Here is a 17,994-nt window from a genome sequence, read left to right on the forward strand (position 1 = left end):
CACACACCATAGAAGTGAAAGGGAAAGAGGGGACATTTGGTTCCTGGTAACGCCCGACTGCTAGTACAGTCAGTCTCGGACCTTTCTCCACCCAGGACCTCGGCTTTCTTCATCTTTCCCTCTCTCCATGTCTGTGCACTGACCAGCTGCTCTCTTTCCCTCCACCTGCTCTCAGGAAAAGTTTGGACCCGGTCACCTCAGGAGAACTGCAGTTGGTGCCGTGGGAGAGAAAGGCAGATCACACTGGAGCTTGAGTGCGCCCTATGGAAAGAAGGGTGTCAGACTTCAGTGAAGGTGTTCCTGTATCGGGAGGAGGGAGTGTGATGGGAGGAAAGTTTGTTTCCCCAAATCCCAACACAGCAATACACATGTAAGTACTCTTTATAGCTATGAAAAAGTTAAGTGTACAAAATAACCAGAACAAGAGAGAATTTGGCTGGTCGAGCTGACACATGGAGGATGCTCCTTCCCCTTAGACAATAGCACAGACACAGTTCTCGGAACAAAGATTCAAGCTTAAAACCTAAAAAAAGGGGCCTCTTTGAGTGCCTAGAAAACAAGAACTCAGAACCAGAGCAGTGAGTGGGAGCCAAAGCCCCTTGGCTAAGGGGCCTTCTGGGCCAGATGTAGACCTCGTCTCAGTGTACTGGGGCTTCGAGGGCTGTGGGAGGGGATCCAGGCCACCCATCCTGTGTGCAGTGCTCAAGGGTGGCTGGCACTGTCCTGGGAGCCAAGAGGAGCTGTCTCAGCCACCACGTGCAGGTGAGAAAAACAACTGTGGAAAATGGCAGGGAGGCTTGTCATCTTCCAAGAGCTATCAGAACCCCAGTCTTGTGTTCACACAGATGTGAGGTTTTAATTCACATAGATGCCAAACCAAGAAATTAGCATAAATTAGTCCAGTAGGAGCATAAAAACTCAGCGGAGAAACATTTAAAATTATTTTGGAGGAATAACTGCATGAACCAGAGCAAACCGGCTCCCCACAGCCAACCCCATGGGAAAAGGAACTCAAGAGTCATAAATTACAAACCAGGCAAGGAAACAATCAACAAGAGGAAGTATCAGCAGGAACACCACTGAGAAAAAGTGCATGCCCTGACCAGTATGGAATAGAATACTCTTAAAATTTTTGAGTAAAAGATCTCAGCCATAGCTTTCCAGGTTGTAATTGGATTGCAGAGGCATGAACCATGCATCATGCAGATGCTGGAAAAGATCTCAGAAACTTCTTATCTTACAGAAGGGGAAACAGAGACTCGGGGAGGGGAAGTGACTTGTCTAAGGTCACCTGCAGGTTAGTGGCAGAATGAGGAATAGAATCCAGGTTTCCAGAATTCTAGCCCTGTGTTACTTTTACTGTCCTGTGCTGCCCTCATTTCCCAAGTGAGAAATGAAAACCTAGTTTTGAGAGAGGAACCAGAAGAGGGGCAGCAAGGCCTACTCAGGACCCAGGAACCCCCAGAACCAGGGCTCTGGTTCTTATTAGCAAAGCTTGGATTTGGCTCTCTGGTAACTAGAGTTTTTAAATAAACCCCTCCTATCTTCTTTTTGCATTATGCTGACCTGTTTGTCCTTCTTATTCTTCCTCTGCTTTCCTTACTCCTTCTCCTGACTGTCAGCATGATGGAAAGATCATCAGAATCCAATTCTGATTGGAAGTAATTTTCAATTACTCATGTCAGGGAAGTAATTTTCCAGACATTGGGAGACAGTTTATTTTTGTGATAGTTCCTCCTTCCTGAACCTTGCCTCACCTCCCATCAAGCCCTGCCTGCACACTGTGTAGGGGAAGGGACTGGGTACCTGTAGACCAGCCTCACTAGCTGCAGATATTTAGCAGGGATGGGAACCAGTGTGGGTTTGGAATGGATGTGGGTTCAGTCTTACAGGGCCAGAGTCTTAAATACAATACCAAACCAGAAAGAAATAAGGCAAAAGCTCTTGGCACATATTAGCTCTCCCTCTGGGATTTTACAAGTAAGCCATTTATGATGTAAGACATTAGGCCCCCACCCTCTCAGAGTTTCACCCAAGATACAATTGTAGACCAGAAAACCAAGTTATTTTATAATATGAAGTATGAAGAACACAAATTAGATGCAAAATAAGTGCTCAAAAATATCGAAGTAAATTGAAACAAAATTTCTATAATATCATTTTTCCAGCCTGAGTGTTCATTCTCAACCAGTCATGGCCTGATTTTTCAGGGACATGTTTGAGAAATATTGTTAGCTTTGTCTGCTTAATGCAATTGATTGGGTCTCTGCTATTATGTACCAGATACTGCACTAGATGCTGGTAATTCAATGATGAAACAAAGACACACTCTTCTCCCATAAGAACAAAAGGAGAGAATCAAACAAAATCCATTAAAATATACAGTTAAAGGACTTCCAGTCAAGGTGGCAGCGTAGGCAGACATGGCTTGCCTTTTTGCACAATCACATCAAAATTACAAGTAATATATAGAACGACCATCACTCAGAACATTCAGAAATCAAGTTGAATGGAAGTCTGACAACTAAGGAATTAAAGAAACCACATCCTTCCAGACTGGTAGGAGGGGCAGGGAGGCAGAACCAGCTGGTCTCATACCTATGTGTGGTGGATAAAAATTTGGGAGGGACTTCTGGCCAAGGTGGAGGTATAGGTAGACATACTTAGCTTCCTCCCACAACCAAAAGAAGGACAACAGCAAATTTAAAAACAAAAAATAACCACAACTGCCAGAAAATCAAACTGTATGGAAGTCTGACAACCAAGGAGTTAAAGAAGAAACATTCATCCAGACTGGTAGGAGGAGCGGAGATAGGCAGCTGGGAGGAAAGGACTTGCAACACGGTGGGAGAATTGGGTGGGTGAGGCAGCAACTGGTGGACTAGGCAGTGCCACATTTTCATGCATATAAACCATGAGGAACAACTGGGGAGTGAGACAGACCAAGCAAGACAGGGTTCCAGTGCAGGGAAATCAAAATCTCTGACTGAAATCCCCTCAAAATCTCTGACTGAAAAAACCTGTAGGGGTTGAGGCGGTGGGAGAAATATCCAGAATCACAGCAGAGTCCATTGGAGAGACCTCCGGGGTCCTAGAACATACACCCAGGAATCAGCACCAAAAGGGCCCAATTTGCTTGTGGGCAGCAGAGGAAGTGACTGAAAGCCCGCCAAGAGCCAAGCAAACAGCACTGAACCCTCTTGGATCCCTCCCCCACAAACAGCGCCACAATGCAGCCACTAGGGTTGCCCCGCCATGGAAAAAGCCTAAGGTTCCACCCCTTACTACATAATAGGCCTGCTGAGACCCTCCCCTCTCAAAAAAAGGCCCAAATGAAAGAACAGATCAAAGCTGCAGAAAAAATACAACTAAGTGATGAAGAGCTAGCCAACTTATCAGACGCAGAGTTCAAAACACTGGTAATCAGGATGCTCATAGAAATGGTTGAGTATGGTCACAAAATGGAGGAAAAAGTGAAGGCTATGAAGAGGGAAATAAAGAAAAATGTACAAGGAACCAACAGTGACAGGAAGGAAACTGGGACTCAAATCAATGATTTGCACCAGAAAGAAGAAATAAACATTCAACCAGACCAGAATGAAGAAACAAGAATTAAAAAAAAAAAAATGGGAGAGGCTTGGGAAATTCTGTAATAACTTAAATGTTCTAACATCCGAATCATAGGGGTGCCAAAAGGAGAAGAGGAAGAGCAAGAAATTGAAAACTTATTTGAAAAAATAATGAAGGAGAACTTCCCCAAGCTGGCAAAGAAAATAGGCTTCCAGGAAGTCCAGGAAGCTCAGAGAGTCCCAAAGAGGTTGGACCCAAGGAAGCACACACCAAGGCACATCATAGTTATATTACCCAAGATTAAAGATAAGGAGAGAATCTTAAAAGCAGCAAGAGAAAAGGAGACAATTACCTACAAAGGAGTTCCCATAAGACTGCCAGCTGATTTCTCCAAAGAAACCTTACAGGCAAGGAGGGGCTGGAAAGAAGTATTCCAAGTCATGAAAGGCAAGGACCTACATCCAAGATTACTGTATCCAGCAAAGCTATCATTTAGAATGGAAAGGCAGATAAAGTGCTTCTCAGATAAGGTCAAGTTAAAGGAGTTCATCATCACCAAGCCCTTATCTGAAATGTTAAAAGGACTTATCTAAGAAAAAGATGAAGATCAAAATTATGAACAGCAAAATGACAACAAACTCACAACTTTCAACAACTGAACATAAAAAAACAAACCAAAAGAAAGCTAAGCAAACAACTAGAACAGGAACAGAACCAAAGAAATGGAAGTCACATGGAGGGTTATCAGCAGGGAGGGGGAGAGGGGAATAGGGGAAAGGTACAGGGAATAAGAAGCATAAATGGTAGGTACAAAATAGCAAGGGGAGGTTAAGAACAGTATGGGAAATGTAGAAGCCAAAGAACTTATATGTATGACCCATGGACATGAACTAAGAGGGGGAATTGCGAGAGGGAGGGGGGTGAAGGGTGGAGGGGAGTAAAGGGGGGGAAATGGGATAATTGTAATAGCATAATCAATACAATATATTAAAAAATTAAGTAATCAAGCAAAAGAGAAAAATAGAAGAAGTACAAATAGGTAGAGGATAGTTGTGGAGATCTAAAGTCCAGTATAGGAAATGGAGTAGCCAAAAAATATAAATACATGACCCATGGACATGAACAATGGTGTGGGGATTGCCTGAGGGAATGGGGGGTGCTTGGTGGAGGGGGGAAAATCAGGACAACTGTAATAGTGTTATCATCAATAAAACATCATTAAAAATACAGTTAAAGATGCCAGCAATGCTTTGGAGCACATAAGAGGGATATTATAGAATTAATTAATGTTTTCCATCAATAAGTGTTCCATTGGGAGATACAAACCCAGGGCAAGAAATGTAAGGGGGAAAGGAAGATAAGGCAGGCAATGAGACCAAACACATCTAAGAGGCTATATCACTGAGCTGATGACAGCTTAAGGAAAGACACAGACCATTGTATCATCATGCAAATGTCTTCAGACAGACCACAGGAAATCTCCGATCCTCAAAGCAGTTCACTGTTGGGAGAAAGGAAGAGCAAATGCTTGCCAGATCCCTCATATCTCTCATCTTTAATTCATGGATGTTCACTGGCATGTGGAATTAAGTCCTCTGTACTTCTGGTTTACATTATCCGGCTCCTCTGACCAACTACTGGAGAAGCCATATCCCACATCTGTAGCCTAAGACTTCATCTGAGCTCAGAAGTGAGGAAGGAAGAAGAGTCTCCCTGTGTTCGGGCACAGCATGCAAATACAGATGATGTATCATCGATTTGTGCACTAGAAAGCTATATAATTTTATTAACCAGTGCTACCCCACTAAATTTAGAGTAAAATGCTGAAAAAAACCTGGAAAAATTATTTGTTGTTTATCTGAAATTTAAAGTGAATTGGGCATCCTGTATCAGTGTTTGCTAAGTCTAGCAGCCCTCCTCTTGTTGAGCCTGGGTCCTGGAGCTCTGGGGCTGGTGGAGACTATGCTGGAAAGCAGATCTCTTCTTGGGGGAGGCCAAGTGATCTGAGAGGGGAGGGGATGGGAGGTGACCCATAACTCCTCAGTTCTCTCTCCCTCAGTCCCAAGTAAATGCCATTCTACTATTCTGCTTTCTGTTTCTAGGAATTTACTTATTCTAGGCATGGCTTATAAGTGAACTCACATAATATTTATCCTTTTGTGTCTGTCTAGCCTCAATATTTGACAAGCTTCAAACTGCTGGCATAAAATAATTTCTGGGATGTGAATTCTTGTCGGCTTCAAACATATACAGGATGCCCCTCTTAAATGGAATGTCTCATCTTGCTGTTCCCATCACCCTGAGATCTGTAGGTCTCTGTTGTTAACTATTCTGGAATCTCATTAATAGAGTTCTTTTTTTAAAAGAAAGATTTCTATTTGTTTATTTATTTTTAGAGAGAAGGGAAGGGAAGGAGAAAGAGAAGGAGAGAAACATCAGTGTGTGGTTGCCTCTCACATATCTGCTACTGGGGACCTGGCCTGCAATCCAGGCATGGGCCCTGACTGGGAATTGAACCAATGACCCTTTGGTTTGCTGGCCAGTGCTCAATCCACTGAGCCACACCAGTCAGGGTTACATTAATAAAGTTCTAAGATTGCACATTTTTTACATTTATTTATTTATTTACTTTTCCCAACAAATGTTAATTGACCACTTAAATTTTCTAAAAATCAGAACTAAGTACAGAGAAGAGGTAGGGAACCACCTTGCCCTGGAGTCATTTAGCAGAGGTTGGGTGAGGGCTTTGTAAGTCTGTATTGGAGGAGGCTCAAGTGTTGGCTGAGAGGACAGGTCCTCTCTAGTCATGGGATTGTATAAATATATATATAATTTTATAAATCTAAATTGGGGATAAATGAACCACAAATTCTAGACAAAATCCACCTGATCTGATTTTGTAAATAAAGATTTATTGGAACACAACCACACCCACACATTTACATATCATAGACTTTTGCACTTCAATGGCAGAGCTGAGTAGTTACCATAACACACCATTCAGATGCAAAGCCTAAAATGTTGATCAGCTGGCCATTTACCAAAACAGTTTTCAACCTTATTCTTAAAGAGTCCTAAGATGAATTTTCTGATAAAGCAAGCAATCACTTCTAATTTACCTGGGTCATTAATCCAGATGGTATTGCTATCAGATTGTTTTCTTTAAAGAGATGCATGTCTTTGTTTAAGACGTCAGCAAAATATATTCAGGAGCCTTCTGTGAGTCAGTGCGGCTTCCCATGCTATCAAATGGATGACGGGAGGAAAGCCAGGCTCCTGAGATGCTCTAACATACCTTTGTTCACATTCCCATCCTGCAAGGACTGAACCACAGAGTCAATCTGAAGAGTGCAGCAACAAGTTCAGCGAAGCTGAAGGCTAATATACATTGGTCTCCTACTGCTTTACATGAATGATTTCAGTCAATCCTCTTAACAACTTCCTCTGTAACTTAGAGGTAGATTCTGTCCTTTGTTTCACAGTTGAGAACATGGGGTCTTAGGGAAACTCCAAAACTTGCTCAGCGTCACGTATGGAGCCAGGATGTTGCCTATATTTCATTCTTTCTTTTTTAATAAATGGATTTTTTTTGAGATTTTATTTATTCATTTTTAGACAGAGGGGAAGGGAGAGAAAAAGAGAGGTAGAGACACATCAATGTGTGGTTGCCTGTCACGCACCCTCCACCAGGGACCTGGTCTGCAACCCAGGCATGTGCCCTGACTGGAAATTGAACTAGCAACCCTTTGGTTCATAGGCTGGCACTCAATCCACTGAGCCACAGCAGGCAGGGCCTATATTTTGATTCTGAAAGCTCTATTTCACATTCATGTTAATCAGTCTCATTGTTGAGATATTTTAAGTAATTATACAAAGCACAACAAACTCTAGAAACCAAATAGACCCATAGCCTAGTCCATGCTCTTAATTTCATATGTAGATTACCAAAAATAAAAAAAAAAAAACAGTAGAGACAATAGGAAGAGTTCAGTGGAGGACACAAAGCTCCCAATTACACATAACTCTGGAAGAATTACCTCACCTAATTCACTTGTTTGCTACTTTAACCTATTTGTGATTATTTTAGGCAGAAAAATGGTGGCATTTTTTACCTTGTCTCTGCTCAAAGTTCATCTGAAAAGGGAAAAACTGAGTGTTAGATTGGTTTTGTGTTACCCAATAATGAAACAAATATGGAAATATGAAATGTGCCAGCAGTTAGTCCAGAGAGGTCAGGTGCCCTCAGTTACTTCTTTTGCTCAAATCATCCTCAGAGAGGAAGTTTCATGGCAGGAAAGACATGGGGACGGAGCAATGAGGATATCAGAGAAATCCCATATTTCCAGTCCTGCTGTATGCGAAGCCCTCCAGGACAAGCTGCTTTCAGCTGAAGGAGAATACAGCAGGGACTCTTCATACCAGGCTGATGTCATTAGGAAACCTCAAGGCAGATGGGGAGGAAGTTGGCCCTAACTGTTCAGTCTCTATGGAGCTCAGCTTGCAGAGTAGACGAAAAGGGAGGGGTGGCTCCAAAGGCTTACTCAGTCAACGAGACTCTTTGTAAAAGAGCATTTTAAGAGCATTTTACATTTGACACTGGCTACTCCAAAAATGGCACTTACTAGGGGCGCCTGACAAATAACAGTTGCTCAATAAGTATTTATTTAATGGGTGGATGAAATAGGCTTCCACTAGAATGCCCTGGAGAATTGTACTGAGAATACTGGGGCAGCCTCAGAGCTGTGACTGATGAGTGATGTCTGCCTTGATGTGGACGTGGCAACTTAAGGGAAGACTTTGGCTTTGGGTGATGGGATATATGGGTGATGTATCATAGAATTGTACACTCGAAACCTATATAACCTTATTAACCAATGTCACCTCCAGAAATTTAATTAAAAAAGTAAAAAGAGAAGAAAATAAATAAAAGTACAACCCTGGGGAAAAAAGACTAAGTCTTTGCCACATCAGGATTTCCTTCTTTAGTGCAATGGGAGTATCATGTCAAATCACAGACTTGTATCCTCAGAACCTACATATGGAAATGGCAAAGAGAAAAGAGAACAGAAAGGGAAGAGTCGATAAAGAGAAAAAGAATTAGGAAAATTGGGAGGGAAAAGTGTGAGTAGAAGAAAAAAAATCAAATGACTGAAGGCAGCCAAATTCTGGCCTTGCTTTTAATGGGAATATGCAGAGTTTCACATGGGCCTTCTGTTTTTACCCACGAGATTAATTGGAGTCAAGAAACCACTATGGTCTTATTTTTGTGGTCAGGACACAAAAAGTCCTGATGGGAAAAACTGTCTTTGAAGACAAGAAGCTGACAAAGCAACTCTGACAACACCAGAGTAGGAATCAACAGTTCAGAAAAGAAAATGTTGTCATTTTGTTTGACTGATACCTCCACGATTTTCTAGAACCAAGTTTATCCCAGAGTCTATAAAAGTCATAGCGCTGTGATCCATTTAGCAATTACTTGACTGTGCGTTTTCAGATTTGTTTCCTAGATTCTTATTTAAAAATAAGAAAGGAAATGGTCCCTGCAAACACAGTCAGACTCCCCCGAACGCCACACACACACACACACACACACACACACACACACACACACACACACACACCATTTCAGACCACAGGTGAAATACAGAAGCAGGAAACACCTGGACCAGCTCCAGGCCCACACAGAACTGAACCTCAGACCTGAATCATGGCTTGGCTCTGTGTCAGATGATGCCAGAAGGTTGCATGTACTCAAATTGAGAAAGAAAGCAGACATGGGACTTCCCTCTTGCCTCTTTTTGGAGGAAGTGAAATTGCTTTTCTGCAACACAGATGGATACCTTTTGTAGAAAAGTTGGCTGTTTCTTTTAGAGGCCAAAGTGCAGTTTTTAGACAGGGGCCCTTGAGTGTGGCAATCTAGAGAATTTATGTGATTGCATATGCTCTTCAGTACAAGAAAAAACTAGAGGAAATTGCTGGTGAGCAGAGAAAAGCAAGAAAGAAGTGAGGGTGTAAGGCTCTGGTCAATGGGTCAAACTCATGGGCTGCTTGCTCACCCTTGACCATTATGAGCAGCAATAATAATGGGCTGGGGCTGGCATGCAAATTTAAGTTAAGCTGATTCCCGTCACTTGCACTTCTCCTTTCATCGTCTCCTGGGAAATGAAAAGAGAACTTCCTTGAGCTCAGCAATCACAGTCATAGGCTTTGGATCATTTCAGGTATATGGAAATTCCAGAAATAACTTCTTTCATTTTTTAAATGTGTATGTGTGAGTTATTTTCCTGAGTACAAAATTCATGGTTACTTAGTACCCATCCCTGTGTTTGGTACTTAGTAGACTCTTAATAAAAATTTGTCAAATGAGTAAGGACATGCTCACTGTTGAAAACTAAAAAAATACAGAAAAGAGGAAAAAATTTAAATAATGCATACAACTATAAACCAAAATTAATTTTAGACTGTAATAAATAATTAAAAGCATTTATTTCAGGCAAAAAGAGCTGCAGCCTGGGAGACACAGATTCAAGTACAGTCTAAACAATCTAAATTGTGTTCCACTGAGACAAAGGGAAGGCCACCTTTTATAGCGAAAGATCTCCCCCTTGTCAATTAGGTCAGTTTATGTAAACGAGGTATCCAAATTATATAGTTCTGATTGGTCTAAATCATGCAGTTTTGATTGGCTGGTACAGATGCAAATGACTTGCATAGTTCCAATTGGATATAACTTGCATAGTTCTAATTGGACAAGCATGTCTCAATCCAGTGGCAAAAAGATGAAATCAGGGCTTCCCTGTAGTGGTTGACTCAGATGGTATAAATAAGTGGGGCAGAGTGTGGGAAACCAAAGGTCCATTCTGAGTTTCTCCCTGGAGTACTGAGTACATGGGAAGCCCCTGTCAGTAAATGGCCACTAGACTCTATTATTCATAAAATTGGGGCCTTCAGTTGACCATGGGGAGATAAACCCCTTTTGGGGGGCCATATCAAATTATTCTTTCTTCTCAGAGTCCACACAACTTACCAACCAGATATAACTACTGTCAAGGGCTTGTTGTATATCCCTCTAGTTTTATATATTTTTATATACATATATACACACACATAGTGGAGGTCATGTTGAATATATATCATGCTTTTTTCATTTAACATCGTGGCGTAAGAATTCTCACATTATGAAAATTGTTTGAATATTTAACTACGATGTCTGTAAAATATTTTGTCATAGGGATGCAATATAATTTCACACTTGTTGGCTCTTTTAGCAATTTTTAATTTCTGCTATGATAAAAAAGAAGAGGAAGGGTGTCCCAAAATATGACAGTGGCTGGGTGTTTCAGGATATAGGAACACCTGAACACAGAATTGTTGATATTCACCTTGCTTATACTCTCGCTGCAGAAGAGCGAGTTCTCAATAGGATTTATTAAAGGGAAAATAAGGAGTAGGAAATTTGTTAGCATGTCTTGAAAACTCTAAGAGAGTTTCTGATTCTGATTAAATAACCCTGAAAACAGTTTGAAGAAAAGTGTGTGGATGTTTCAACAAACTTGTTGGAAGAATGAAAGGACATTCAACTCTAATAATTTTTCTAATTCTTGGATTATTCTACTGAGCTATACATTTATAACGCTTCTGTAAACTAACCAGAACACCCTGTGCAGAGGCTTGCTTCTCTAGCCCAGTATATACTGCACTCTGGCTCATAAATTAATCCTTCTTGGGTGTAAGTAAATTCCCTGAAGCATGATAACACAGCCATGAATAGACCCAGAATGTCTATTTCTGGGTATACAGAACACAATGCAATTGTTATTTTAATAATAACTAGTGTGTTCACCCCGTGAAAGTAGGCAACTGGCCTCATAATTTCTGAAAACACTGTCAGCTGCATCTGCGGAAATCTGAGGGAATTCTGTTTTTTGAAACAGTCTTTCCAGGTGCATGCAGATGTGAGTGTACTTATGAATTGGAGCATAACTTTTTCAGCCTTGGCACTGTGTCTGTTCATGGTCTGATTTGGGGAGCCATGAAAGTACATTGGGAAGTCCATTGACTCCTCTGGATTCCCTGGCTACCACCAAATGTACCAAGATGCATGCTGGTCATCCCAAAGAGTTGACGGGGTTTGGTTTAACCCTGGTTCTCCATTGATGAACCTGGAAACACTATTCTAAATTATGGGCTCTAACGCCCTGGCATGAGTACACTAAAAAAAACTGAAATTATGTTCTAATGATATAACAAATGAATTGCTGTTTTTTTTAAGAAAAAACTGAGTAATGAAGAGCCACATTCTTTTCAATGGACTTATACTGTTTACCTGCACTTAACAATAGAATGACAGGTATAAGAGCAGGGACCAAATCATTGCCAGCTACACACGCACATGGTGTATAGCTGTGTACATACAAATACTTTTGGCCACTGTCTGCTTTTACTAAATCAAAGTCTAGATTATAGTGTGATTTGCTCTTTGTTTAAACACTGCTATATGAAAAGAAATAAGAATACAGTGCAGGGACTCCTCACTTTCACTCTGAACACTAGAGATAATGCAGACTGAGGTTCCCAGCTTACAGCAAGTGGAATCCTCTTCAGAGTCCCAGACAGGGCCACCCTCCAAAGCCAAGACTACTAGGACTTACACAATGAACCCCCCCAGGACTTGTGTCCAAGACTTTCACTCCTTTCTTCTGTGGGAACAACCTTCACCCTTGGGTGAAGGGAAAACCCAGGGCTTGACCTACCTCTAGCCTAGGTGTGGCAGAGGCAAGGTGTCTCAGCAAGAGTGATGTTGCCATTTACCTCTGCATTTACAGCAGAAGGAAACTATCATTGGAGTTCCAGGAAGGAACTGTGAGGAAAAAATGTGAAACATCAAGAGAGTGAATAGAAAGCAAGACCAAACTTTCTTTCACAGGCAGAGAGCTCATGGGGTGGAAACAGTGAGGCGTGTGGTGTGCTTCTTCCGAGGACCCTCTACTGCTGCAGTGGAGCCAGCTCGGGGACAGTGGGGGACATTAGGGCAGTTAACTGTTAAGGATATCTAGTACACCATAATTTTTCAAAAGCCCTGATGGACCCTAATATTCCATCAACTCTCATTTCCTCATTTTGCAATTAGATTAGTCTAAAGAGGAACTGGTAACTTTAGGAGAACTATGCTTTTTTTTGTAGTTTCAGCAACTTCTTTCTTTCCCATTGGTTCAGTTTGCACCAAGCTCTCTGGCTGCTCCTTAGGACTGGCTTGTGGCTGGGGCTGTCTGAACCATGAACAGCTTTAGGGGTGCTGTGTTCTTCTGGGTAGTGGTAACATGGGCTAAAATGGGCAAACTTCTGGGAGAGACAGATGAGGCTGGATCTCAAACATGCAAGAGTGCCTTAAAACTACCAGTTCTGGAAGTCTTACCTGGAGGGGGCTGGGATAATCTGCGGAATGTGGACATGGGACAGGTGATGGACTTGACTTACACCAACTGCAGGACCACAGAGGATGGACACTACATCATCCCCAATGAAATCTTCACCATCCCCCGGAAACAGAGCAACCTGGAGATGAACTCAGAAATCCTGGAGTCCTGGGTGAATTACCAGAGCAGCACTTCCAACTCTATCAACACGGAGCTCTCCTCCCTTTTTTCCAAAGTCAACGGCAAGTTCTCCCTGGACTTCCAGAAGATGAAGACCCTTCAAGTGAAGGACCAAGCTGTAACCACTCAGGTTCAGGTAAGAAATCTGATCTACACAGTCAAAATCAATCCAGTTTCAAAACTAAACTGGGGGTTTAAGAAGCTGCTCATGGACATCTCTGACCGTCTGGAGAACAACCAGACGCGGATGGCCACCTACTTGGCAGAGCTAGTGGTCCTCAACTATGGCACCCACGTTATCACCAGTGTGGATGCTGGGGCTGTTCTCATCCAGGAGGACCACATCAGGTCCTCCTTCCTCCAGGACAGCCAGAGCAGCCGTAGTGCTGTGACTGCATCTGCTGGAGCTGTCTTTTTTGATGTCGTGAACTTCAAATTTGAGGAGAACTACACCTCACAGAATGCCTTCACCAAGAGCTACCTTTCCAACCGAACCAACTCCAGGGTGCAAAGCATTGGAGGGGTTCCTTTTTACCCAGGCATCACCCTCCAGACCTGGCAACAGGGCATCGCCAACAACCTGGTGGCCATAGACCGCACCGGCCTGCCTCTGCATTTCTTCATCAACCCCGATATGCTGCCTGACTTGCCAGGGCCCTTGGTGAAGAAGTTGTCTAAGACAGTGGAAACTGCTGTGAGACGCTACTACACCTTCAACACCTACCCTGGATGCACAGATCTCAGTTCGCCCAACTTCAATTTTCAGGCCAACACTGATGACGGCTCTTGTGAGGGGAAAATGACCAACTTCTCCTTTGGTGGGGTTTATCAGGAGTGCACCCAGCTGTCAGGGAGTGGGGCTGTCCAAGCCTGCCAAAACTTGCAGCAGAAGAATCCACTCACTGGTGATTTCTCCTGCCCCTCTGGCTACTCCCCAGTCCACCTGCTGACTCAGATCCACGAGGAGGGTTACAATGGCCTGGAGTGTGTACGGAAGTGCACCCTCCTCGTCTTCTGCAAGACAGTGTGTGAAGATGTATTCCGAGTGGCAAAGGCTGAATTTAAGGCTTTTTGGTGTGTGGCCAGTGACCAAGTACCAGAATACTCAGGACTACTTTTTGGGGGCCTCTTCAGCGGTAAGAGCATTAACCCTTTGACAAATGCACAGTCATGTCCAGCTGGCTACTTTCAATTAAGACTCTTTGAAAGCCTCAAGGTATGTGCCTCTCAGGACTATGAGCTGGGATATAGATTTTCGGTCCCCTTTGGTGGGTTCTTTAGCTGTGTGGTTGGGAACCCCTTGGTGGATTCTGCCATATCCAAAGACTTAGGGGCACCTGCTCTGAAAAAGTGTCCCGGGGGCTTCAGCCAACACCTGGCCTTCATCAGCGATGGGTGCCAAGTGTCTTACTGTGTCAAGTCTGGGCTCTTTACAGGAGGGGCTCTGCCCCCCGCCAGGCTCCCGCCTTATACCCGGCCACCCCTCATGAGTCAGGCTGCCACCAACACTGTCATGGTGACTAATACTGAGACTTCAAGCTCCTGGATTAAAGACCCCCAGACCAACCAGTGGAGGTTGGGAGAGCCGGTAGAGCTGCGCCGGGCCATGAAGGTCATGCACGGAAACGGTGGTCTGTCAGGGGGAGAGGCCGCTGGCGTCACATTGGGGGTCACCACCTTCCTAGCAGTTCTCATCGCCCTGGTCATCTATCACACTCGGAAGTACAAGAAGAGGGGGTACCAGGTGATCGAGGACGAGAGGCAGGGTTTGGCTCCTGGCACTGCAGAGACAGGGGACACCCCTGACCAAGAGCAGGGGCAATGTTCAGCCTAAATCTGTCCCGGAACACTGTTTCATTTCTGGGCAGAGCTTCAAGCAGGTCTTTCATTCCTTCTCTCTCCACTTCTGCTTCCTAACTACTGAACTGGCAAGTACAATCAAAATCAGGTATAACTTCGAGACTTCTTTATGTCCCTGGGCCAGGAAATTAATAGAGCTACATGAACAACTTTGAGGTAGGGGGTGGGGAAAAGTTGTGACTTTCTAAGCAAGAATCACCCTGGGGAGTAAAAAATTAAGGGGTATCTTTTCTCTATGTGAACCATGAATTATTTTCATCTGACTGCAGATGCGTTAAAGGAGGGGGGGGAACGCTGACATTTGAATTTGTAGATGATGCATTTGATCTGAGGTTGGCCATAGTTTCCAATTCATGTGCTGTTAGAATTTCTGCCTTTAAAGCTTACCATCCAGCTGTTTTGTTTTTTAAAGCTGTCTGGATCTCATGTTTCTGGGGGCTGACAGAACCCCAGAAGGCACAGAAGTCTGTCGTGGCCACAGCTTTTCAGTTCGAGGGCTTACTGTTGATAGCCTGTGTCATTTCCTCTGGGTCATCTCAACATCCTCCGAACAAAAACTGTGTTGTTTATACCAAGCCCGTGTTTTCCAACTTCCCCACAGTTTAAGACTCACTTAGACAGACCACCCTTGGACTTCGTCCTAATTCATAATGTTCTCAGAAAATATTTTACCTTATGAAGTTCTATTAGGATGTCAAGGGAAAAAGGGTAATTTGTAGAAAAGCAGTGAGTGAGGAAAGGGTAAAAAGTGGAAAAGAGTCTGTTGCTCAGGGGAAATTGGAATTCTTACTTATGACCAGCTCCCTGGCTTCTTTCTCTTAGCTTGTCATAAATGTGGTAAAGAAAAAAAGAAAAAAGAAAGCACATCGATTTGAATAGATCAAGCACTACAGTTTCTTGGTCTGAGTTACCAAAGTAGAACGCCTTCCTCTTCCATGAATGGACCTTATCCTTCCTGACTCCTGTCACATGCACCCCCTGACCCCCCCACCTCACATTCCAACAAGAAGTCTACATTTTTCTCAGGGTGGGAAACAAGGAATAAAGCAAGAAGTAGAAGTAAGCCTACACCTACGTTTTATATTCTCCTGAAAACCAGATGGCATAGACACCAATTATGCACCTCACCTTCATTTTTTTTCCCAACAAAAAGGGAGCTAGCATGGTCCAATCCATGCTTTTAAATGAAACGAAAGAGGCGTCAGCTGATCCCCCTCAGGTTGCTGCTGACAGGAGGCATGACAGCCAGCTGGCTCTGGGGGCCTTGCCCAGTGTCAATACCAAGCTCTCCCAGTTGTAACGGCCAGGGTGAATCTATTAATGTTCTTCCAAACCACTTTTAAAAGTTAGATATTTCTCACCCAATCGAATGTCATTAGTGAGTGGTGTTCTGTGAGGGACAACTTGTCCTCTCCTGGTGCACAGTCACAGTCAAGAGCTGAGGTTTACAAAAAGTCCTTCATCTGAGGAGCATGGAGCACCCCAGTCTGGGGGACGATGGGAAGGGCCCCCCTCACCTCCCGCTGTGATGAAGAGCATGACAGAACCGGAGTCCCCCCACCCCTGACTGCCCAGCCAGGGACACCGATTTCTCCAATCCCTTCACTTAACCCCACCTCTTAAGCATTAAAATGTTTCTCTAACCCTCCGGGTGTTTTGTGGGTAAGTGTCAGCCAAGCTAACCACTTTTCTGCAAATACTGATTTTCCCACGAATTCTTTGAAGATTACTGAGTCAGAGAGACAAAGTAGGGCTGGTGGCTTCCGGGCTTTCCACGCACGAACTGCCCATTGGAATGGAAAAAGTCCCACACTTATATTTTGACTAACAAAACTGTGCATTTAAAAAACATACCTAAGGACTACTCTGTCTGAACGTTCACCCAGAGGAAATCGGAACCTGGGGTCGTAGTGTGCAAGTCAGCACCCGGGGGGAGAGCTCCCAGGCCTTGCTTTCCTGGCTGCTGGGCTCGGGCTGGGGTCTGTGGGGAGGCCAATCCGGCGTCCAAGAAAACCACACCCTGTGGCCTTTCAGAAATGGAGCCCCACTTGGGAACAAGGGAGGCTGTGCAGTGACATTTTATTTTTGTGTTCTCGTGAATATCGGGATTAAACATTTATCTGAAAAACGACAGCCTTAAACTATTGAAACGTGCACTCTAGTGTGGTCAGGTGGAGGGAGCTTTAAGTGAACATTCAGGGTTTTTAAGAAGGTCTTTTCCCCACAGGTTCGTTTACTTATTTCCCCTGCTGTGGGGTCGGTTTTCTTTAGAGGAACAAGAAGTCAAGGCAGGCCCTTTGGTCAAATGTGTGGGTGAAAAAGATGTGAAAAGCATAGGGAAGAGGGACTCCCCCCACCCAGTAGAAGGGCTTGTGGTTGCTTACAGGCTCTGGGTCGTACCCCAATGTCTCGTGATGGGTGCCCTGACCTACAGAAAGCAGAAGGCTACAATCTGTGGTTGTTCATTTGCCATTTATTGTTCTGCACATACACCTCATGAGCACCAGGTGGCGATGTCCTCTCACAGAGCAACACCAAGGACTTCAAAGCACACCAGTTACAGATTTACATCAGGACATTCACCTGCCCTCTCCCAGAAACCCACCCCCAGTCAAATGCCAGTGACCACAGACAAGGAAAGGGGACAGGACCCTTTCCTGTACCACGTGGGGCCTCCCCCCAATCTTCTCATGCACACAAACAGTGCAATACCAGGACGAGTACTTTCGACCAAGTCTAAAACCACAGAGGGAAGGGATAAAACATACAGCACACACAACCACATATACACAATTAATCCTTAAGGGATGAGCATCTGACGGGGTCTGTCACCCCTGGAGATGCAGGGAGGGAGGAACTGGGCTGCTGGTGCTGAGACGATGAAAGGAAAGGCAGGGAAGCCCCTGCATGGGCCAGGGAGCTCAGCAGGGCTTCCCGGTGGGGACACCCCTGTGTCAGAGTGGTGGAT

The 17,994-nt window shown here is 43.9% G+C and overlaps 1 protein-coding gene across 1 annotated transcript; it reads left to right on the forward strand.

Annotated features, from left to right (window-relative positions):
* Positions 1-12,782: 12,782 nt before the first annotated feature.
* MPEG1 (macrophage expressed 1) lies at positions 12,783-17,155 on the forward strand. The gene has a single exon (XM_024559138.3). The coding sequence runs from the start codon at positions 12,847-12,849 to the stop codon at positions 14,998-15,000; it is 2,154 nt and encodes a 717-aa protein (XP_024414906.2). The 5' UTR covers positions 12,783-12,846; the 3' UTR covers positions 15,001-17,155.
* Positions 17,156-17,994: the final 839 nt, after the last annotated feature.

The sequence above is a fragment of the Desmodus rotundus genome, chromosome 5 (assembly GCF_022682495.2).
Source record: "Desmodus rotundus isolate HL8 chromosome 5, HLdesRot8A.1, whole genome shotgun sequence".
NCBI classification, from domain to species: Eukaryota; Metazoa; Chordata; class Mammalia; order Chiroptera; family Phyllostomidae; genus Desmodus; species Desmodus rotundus.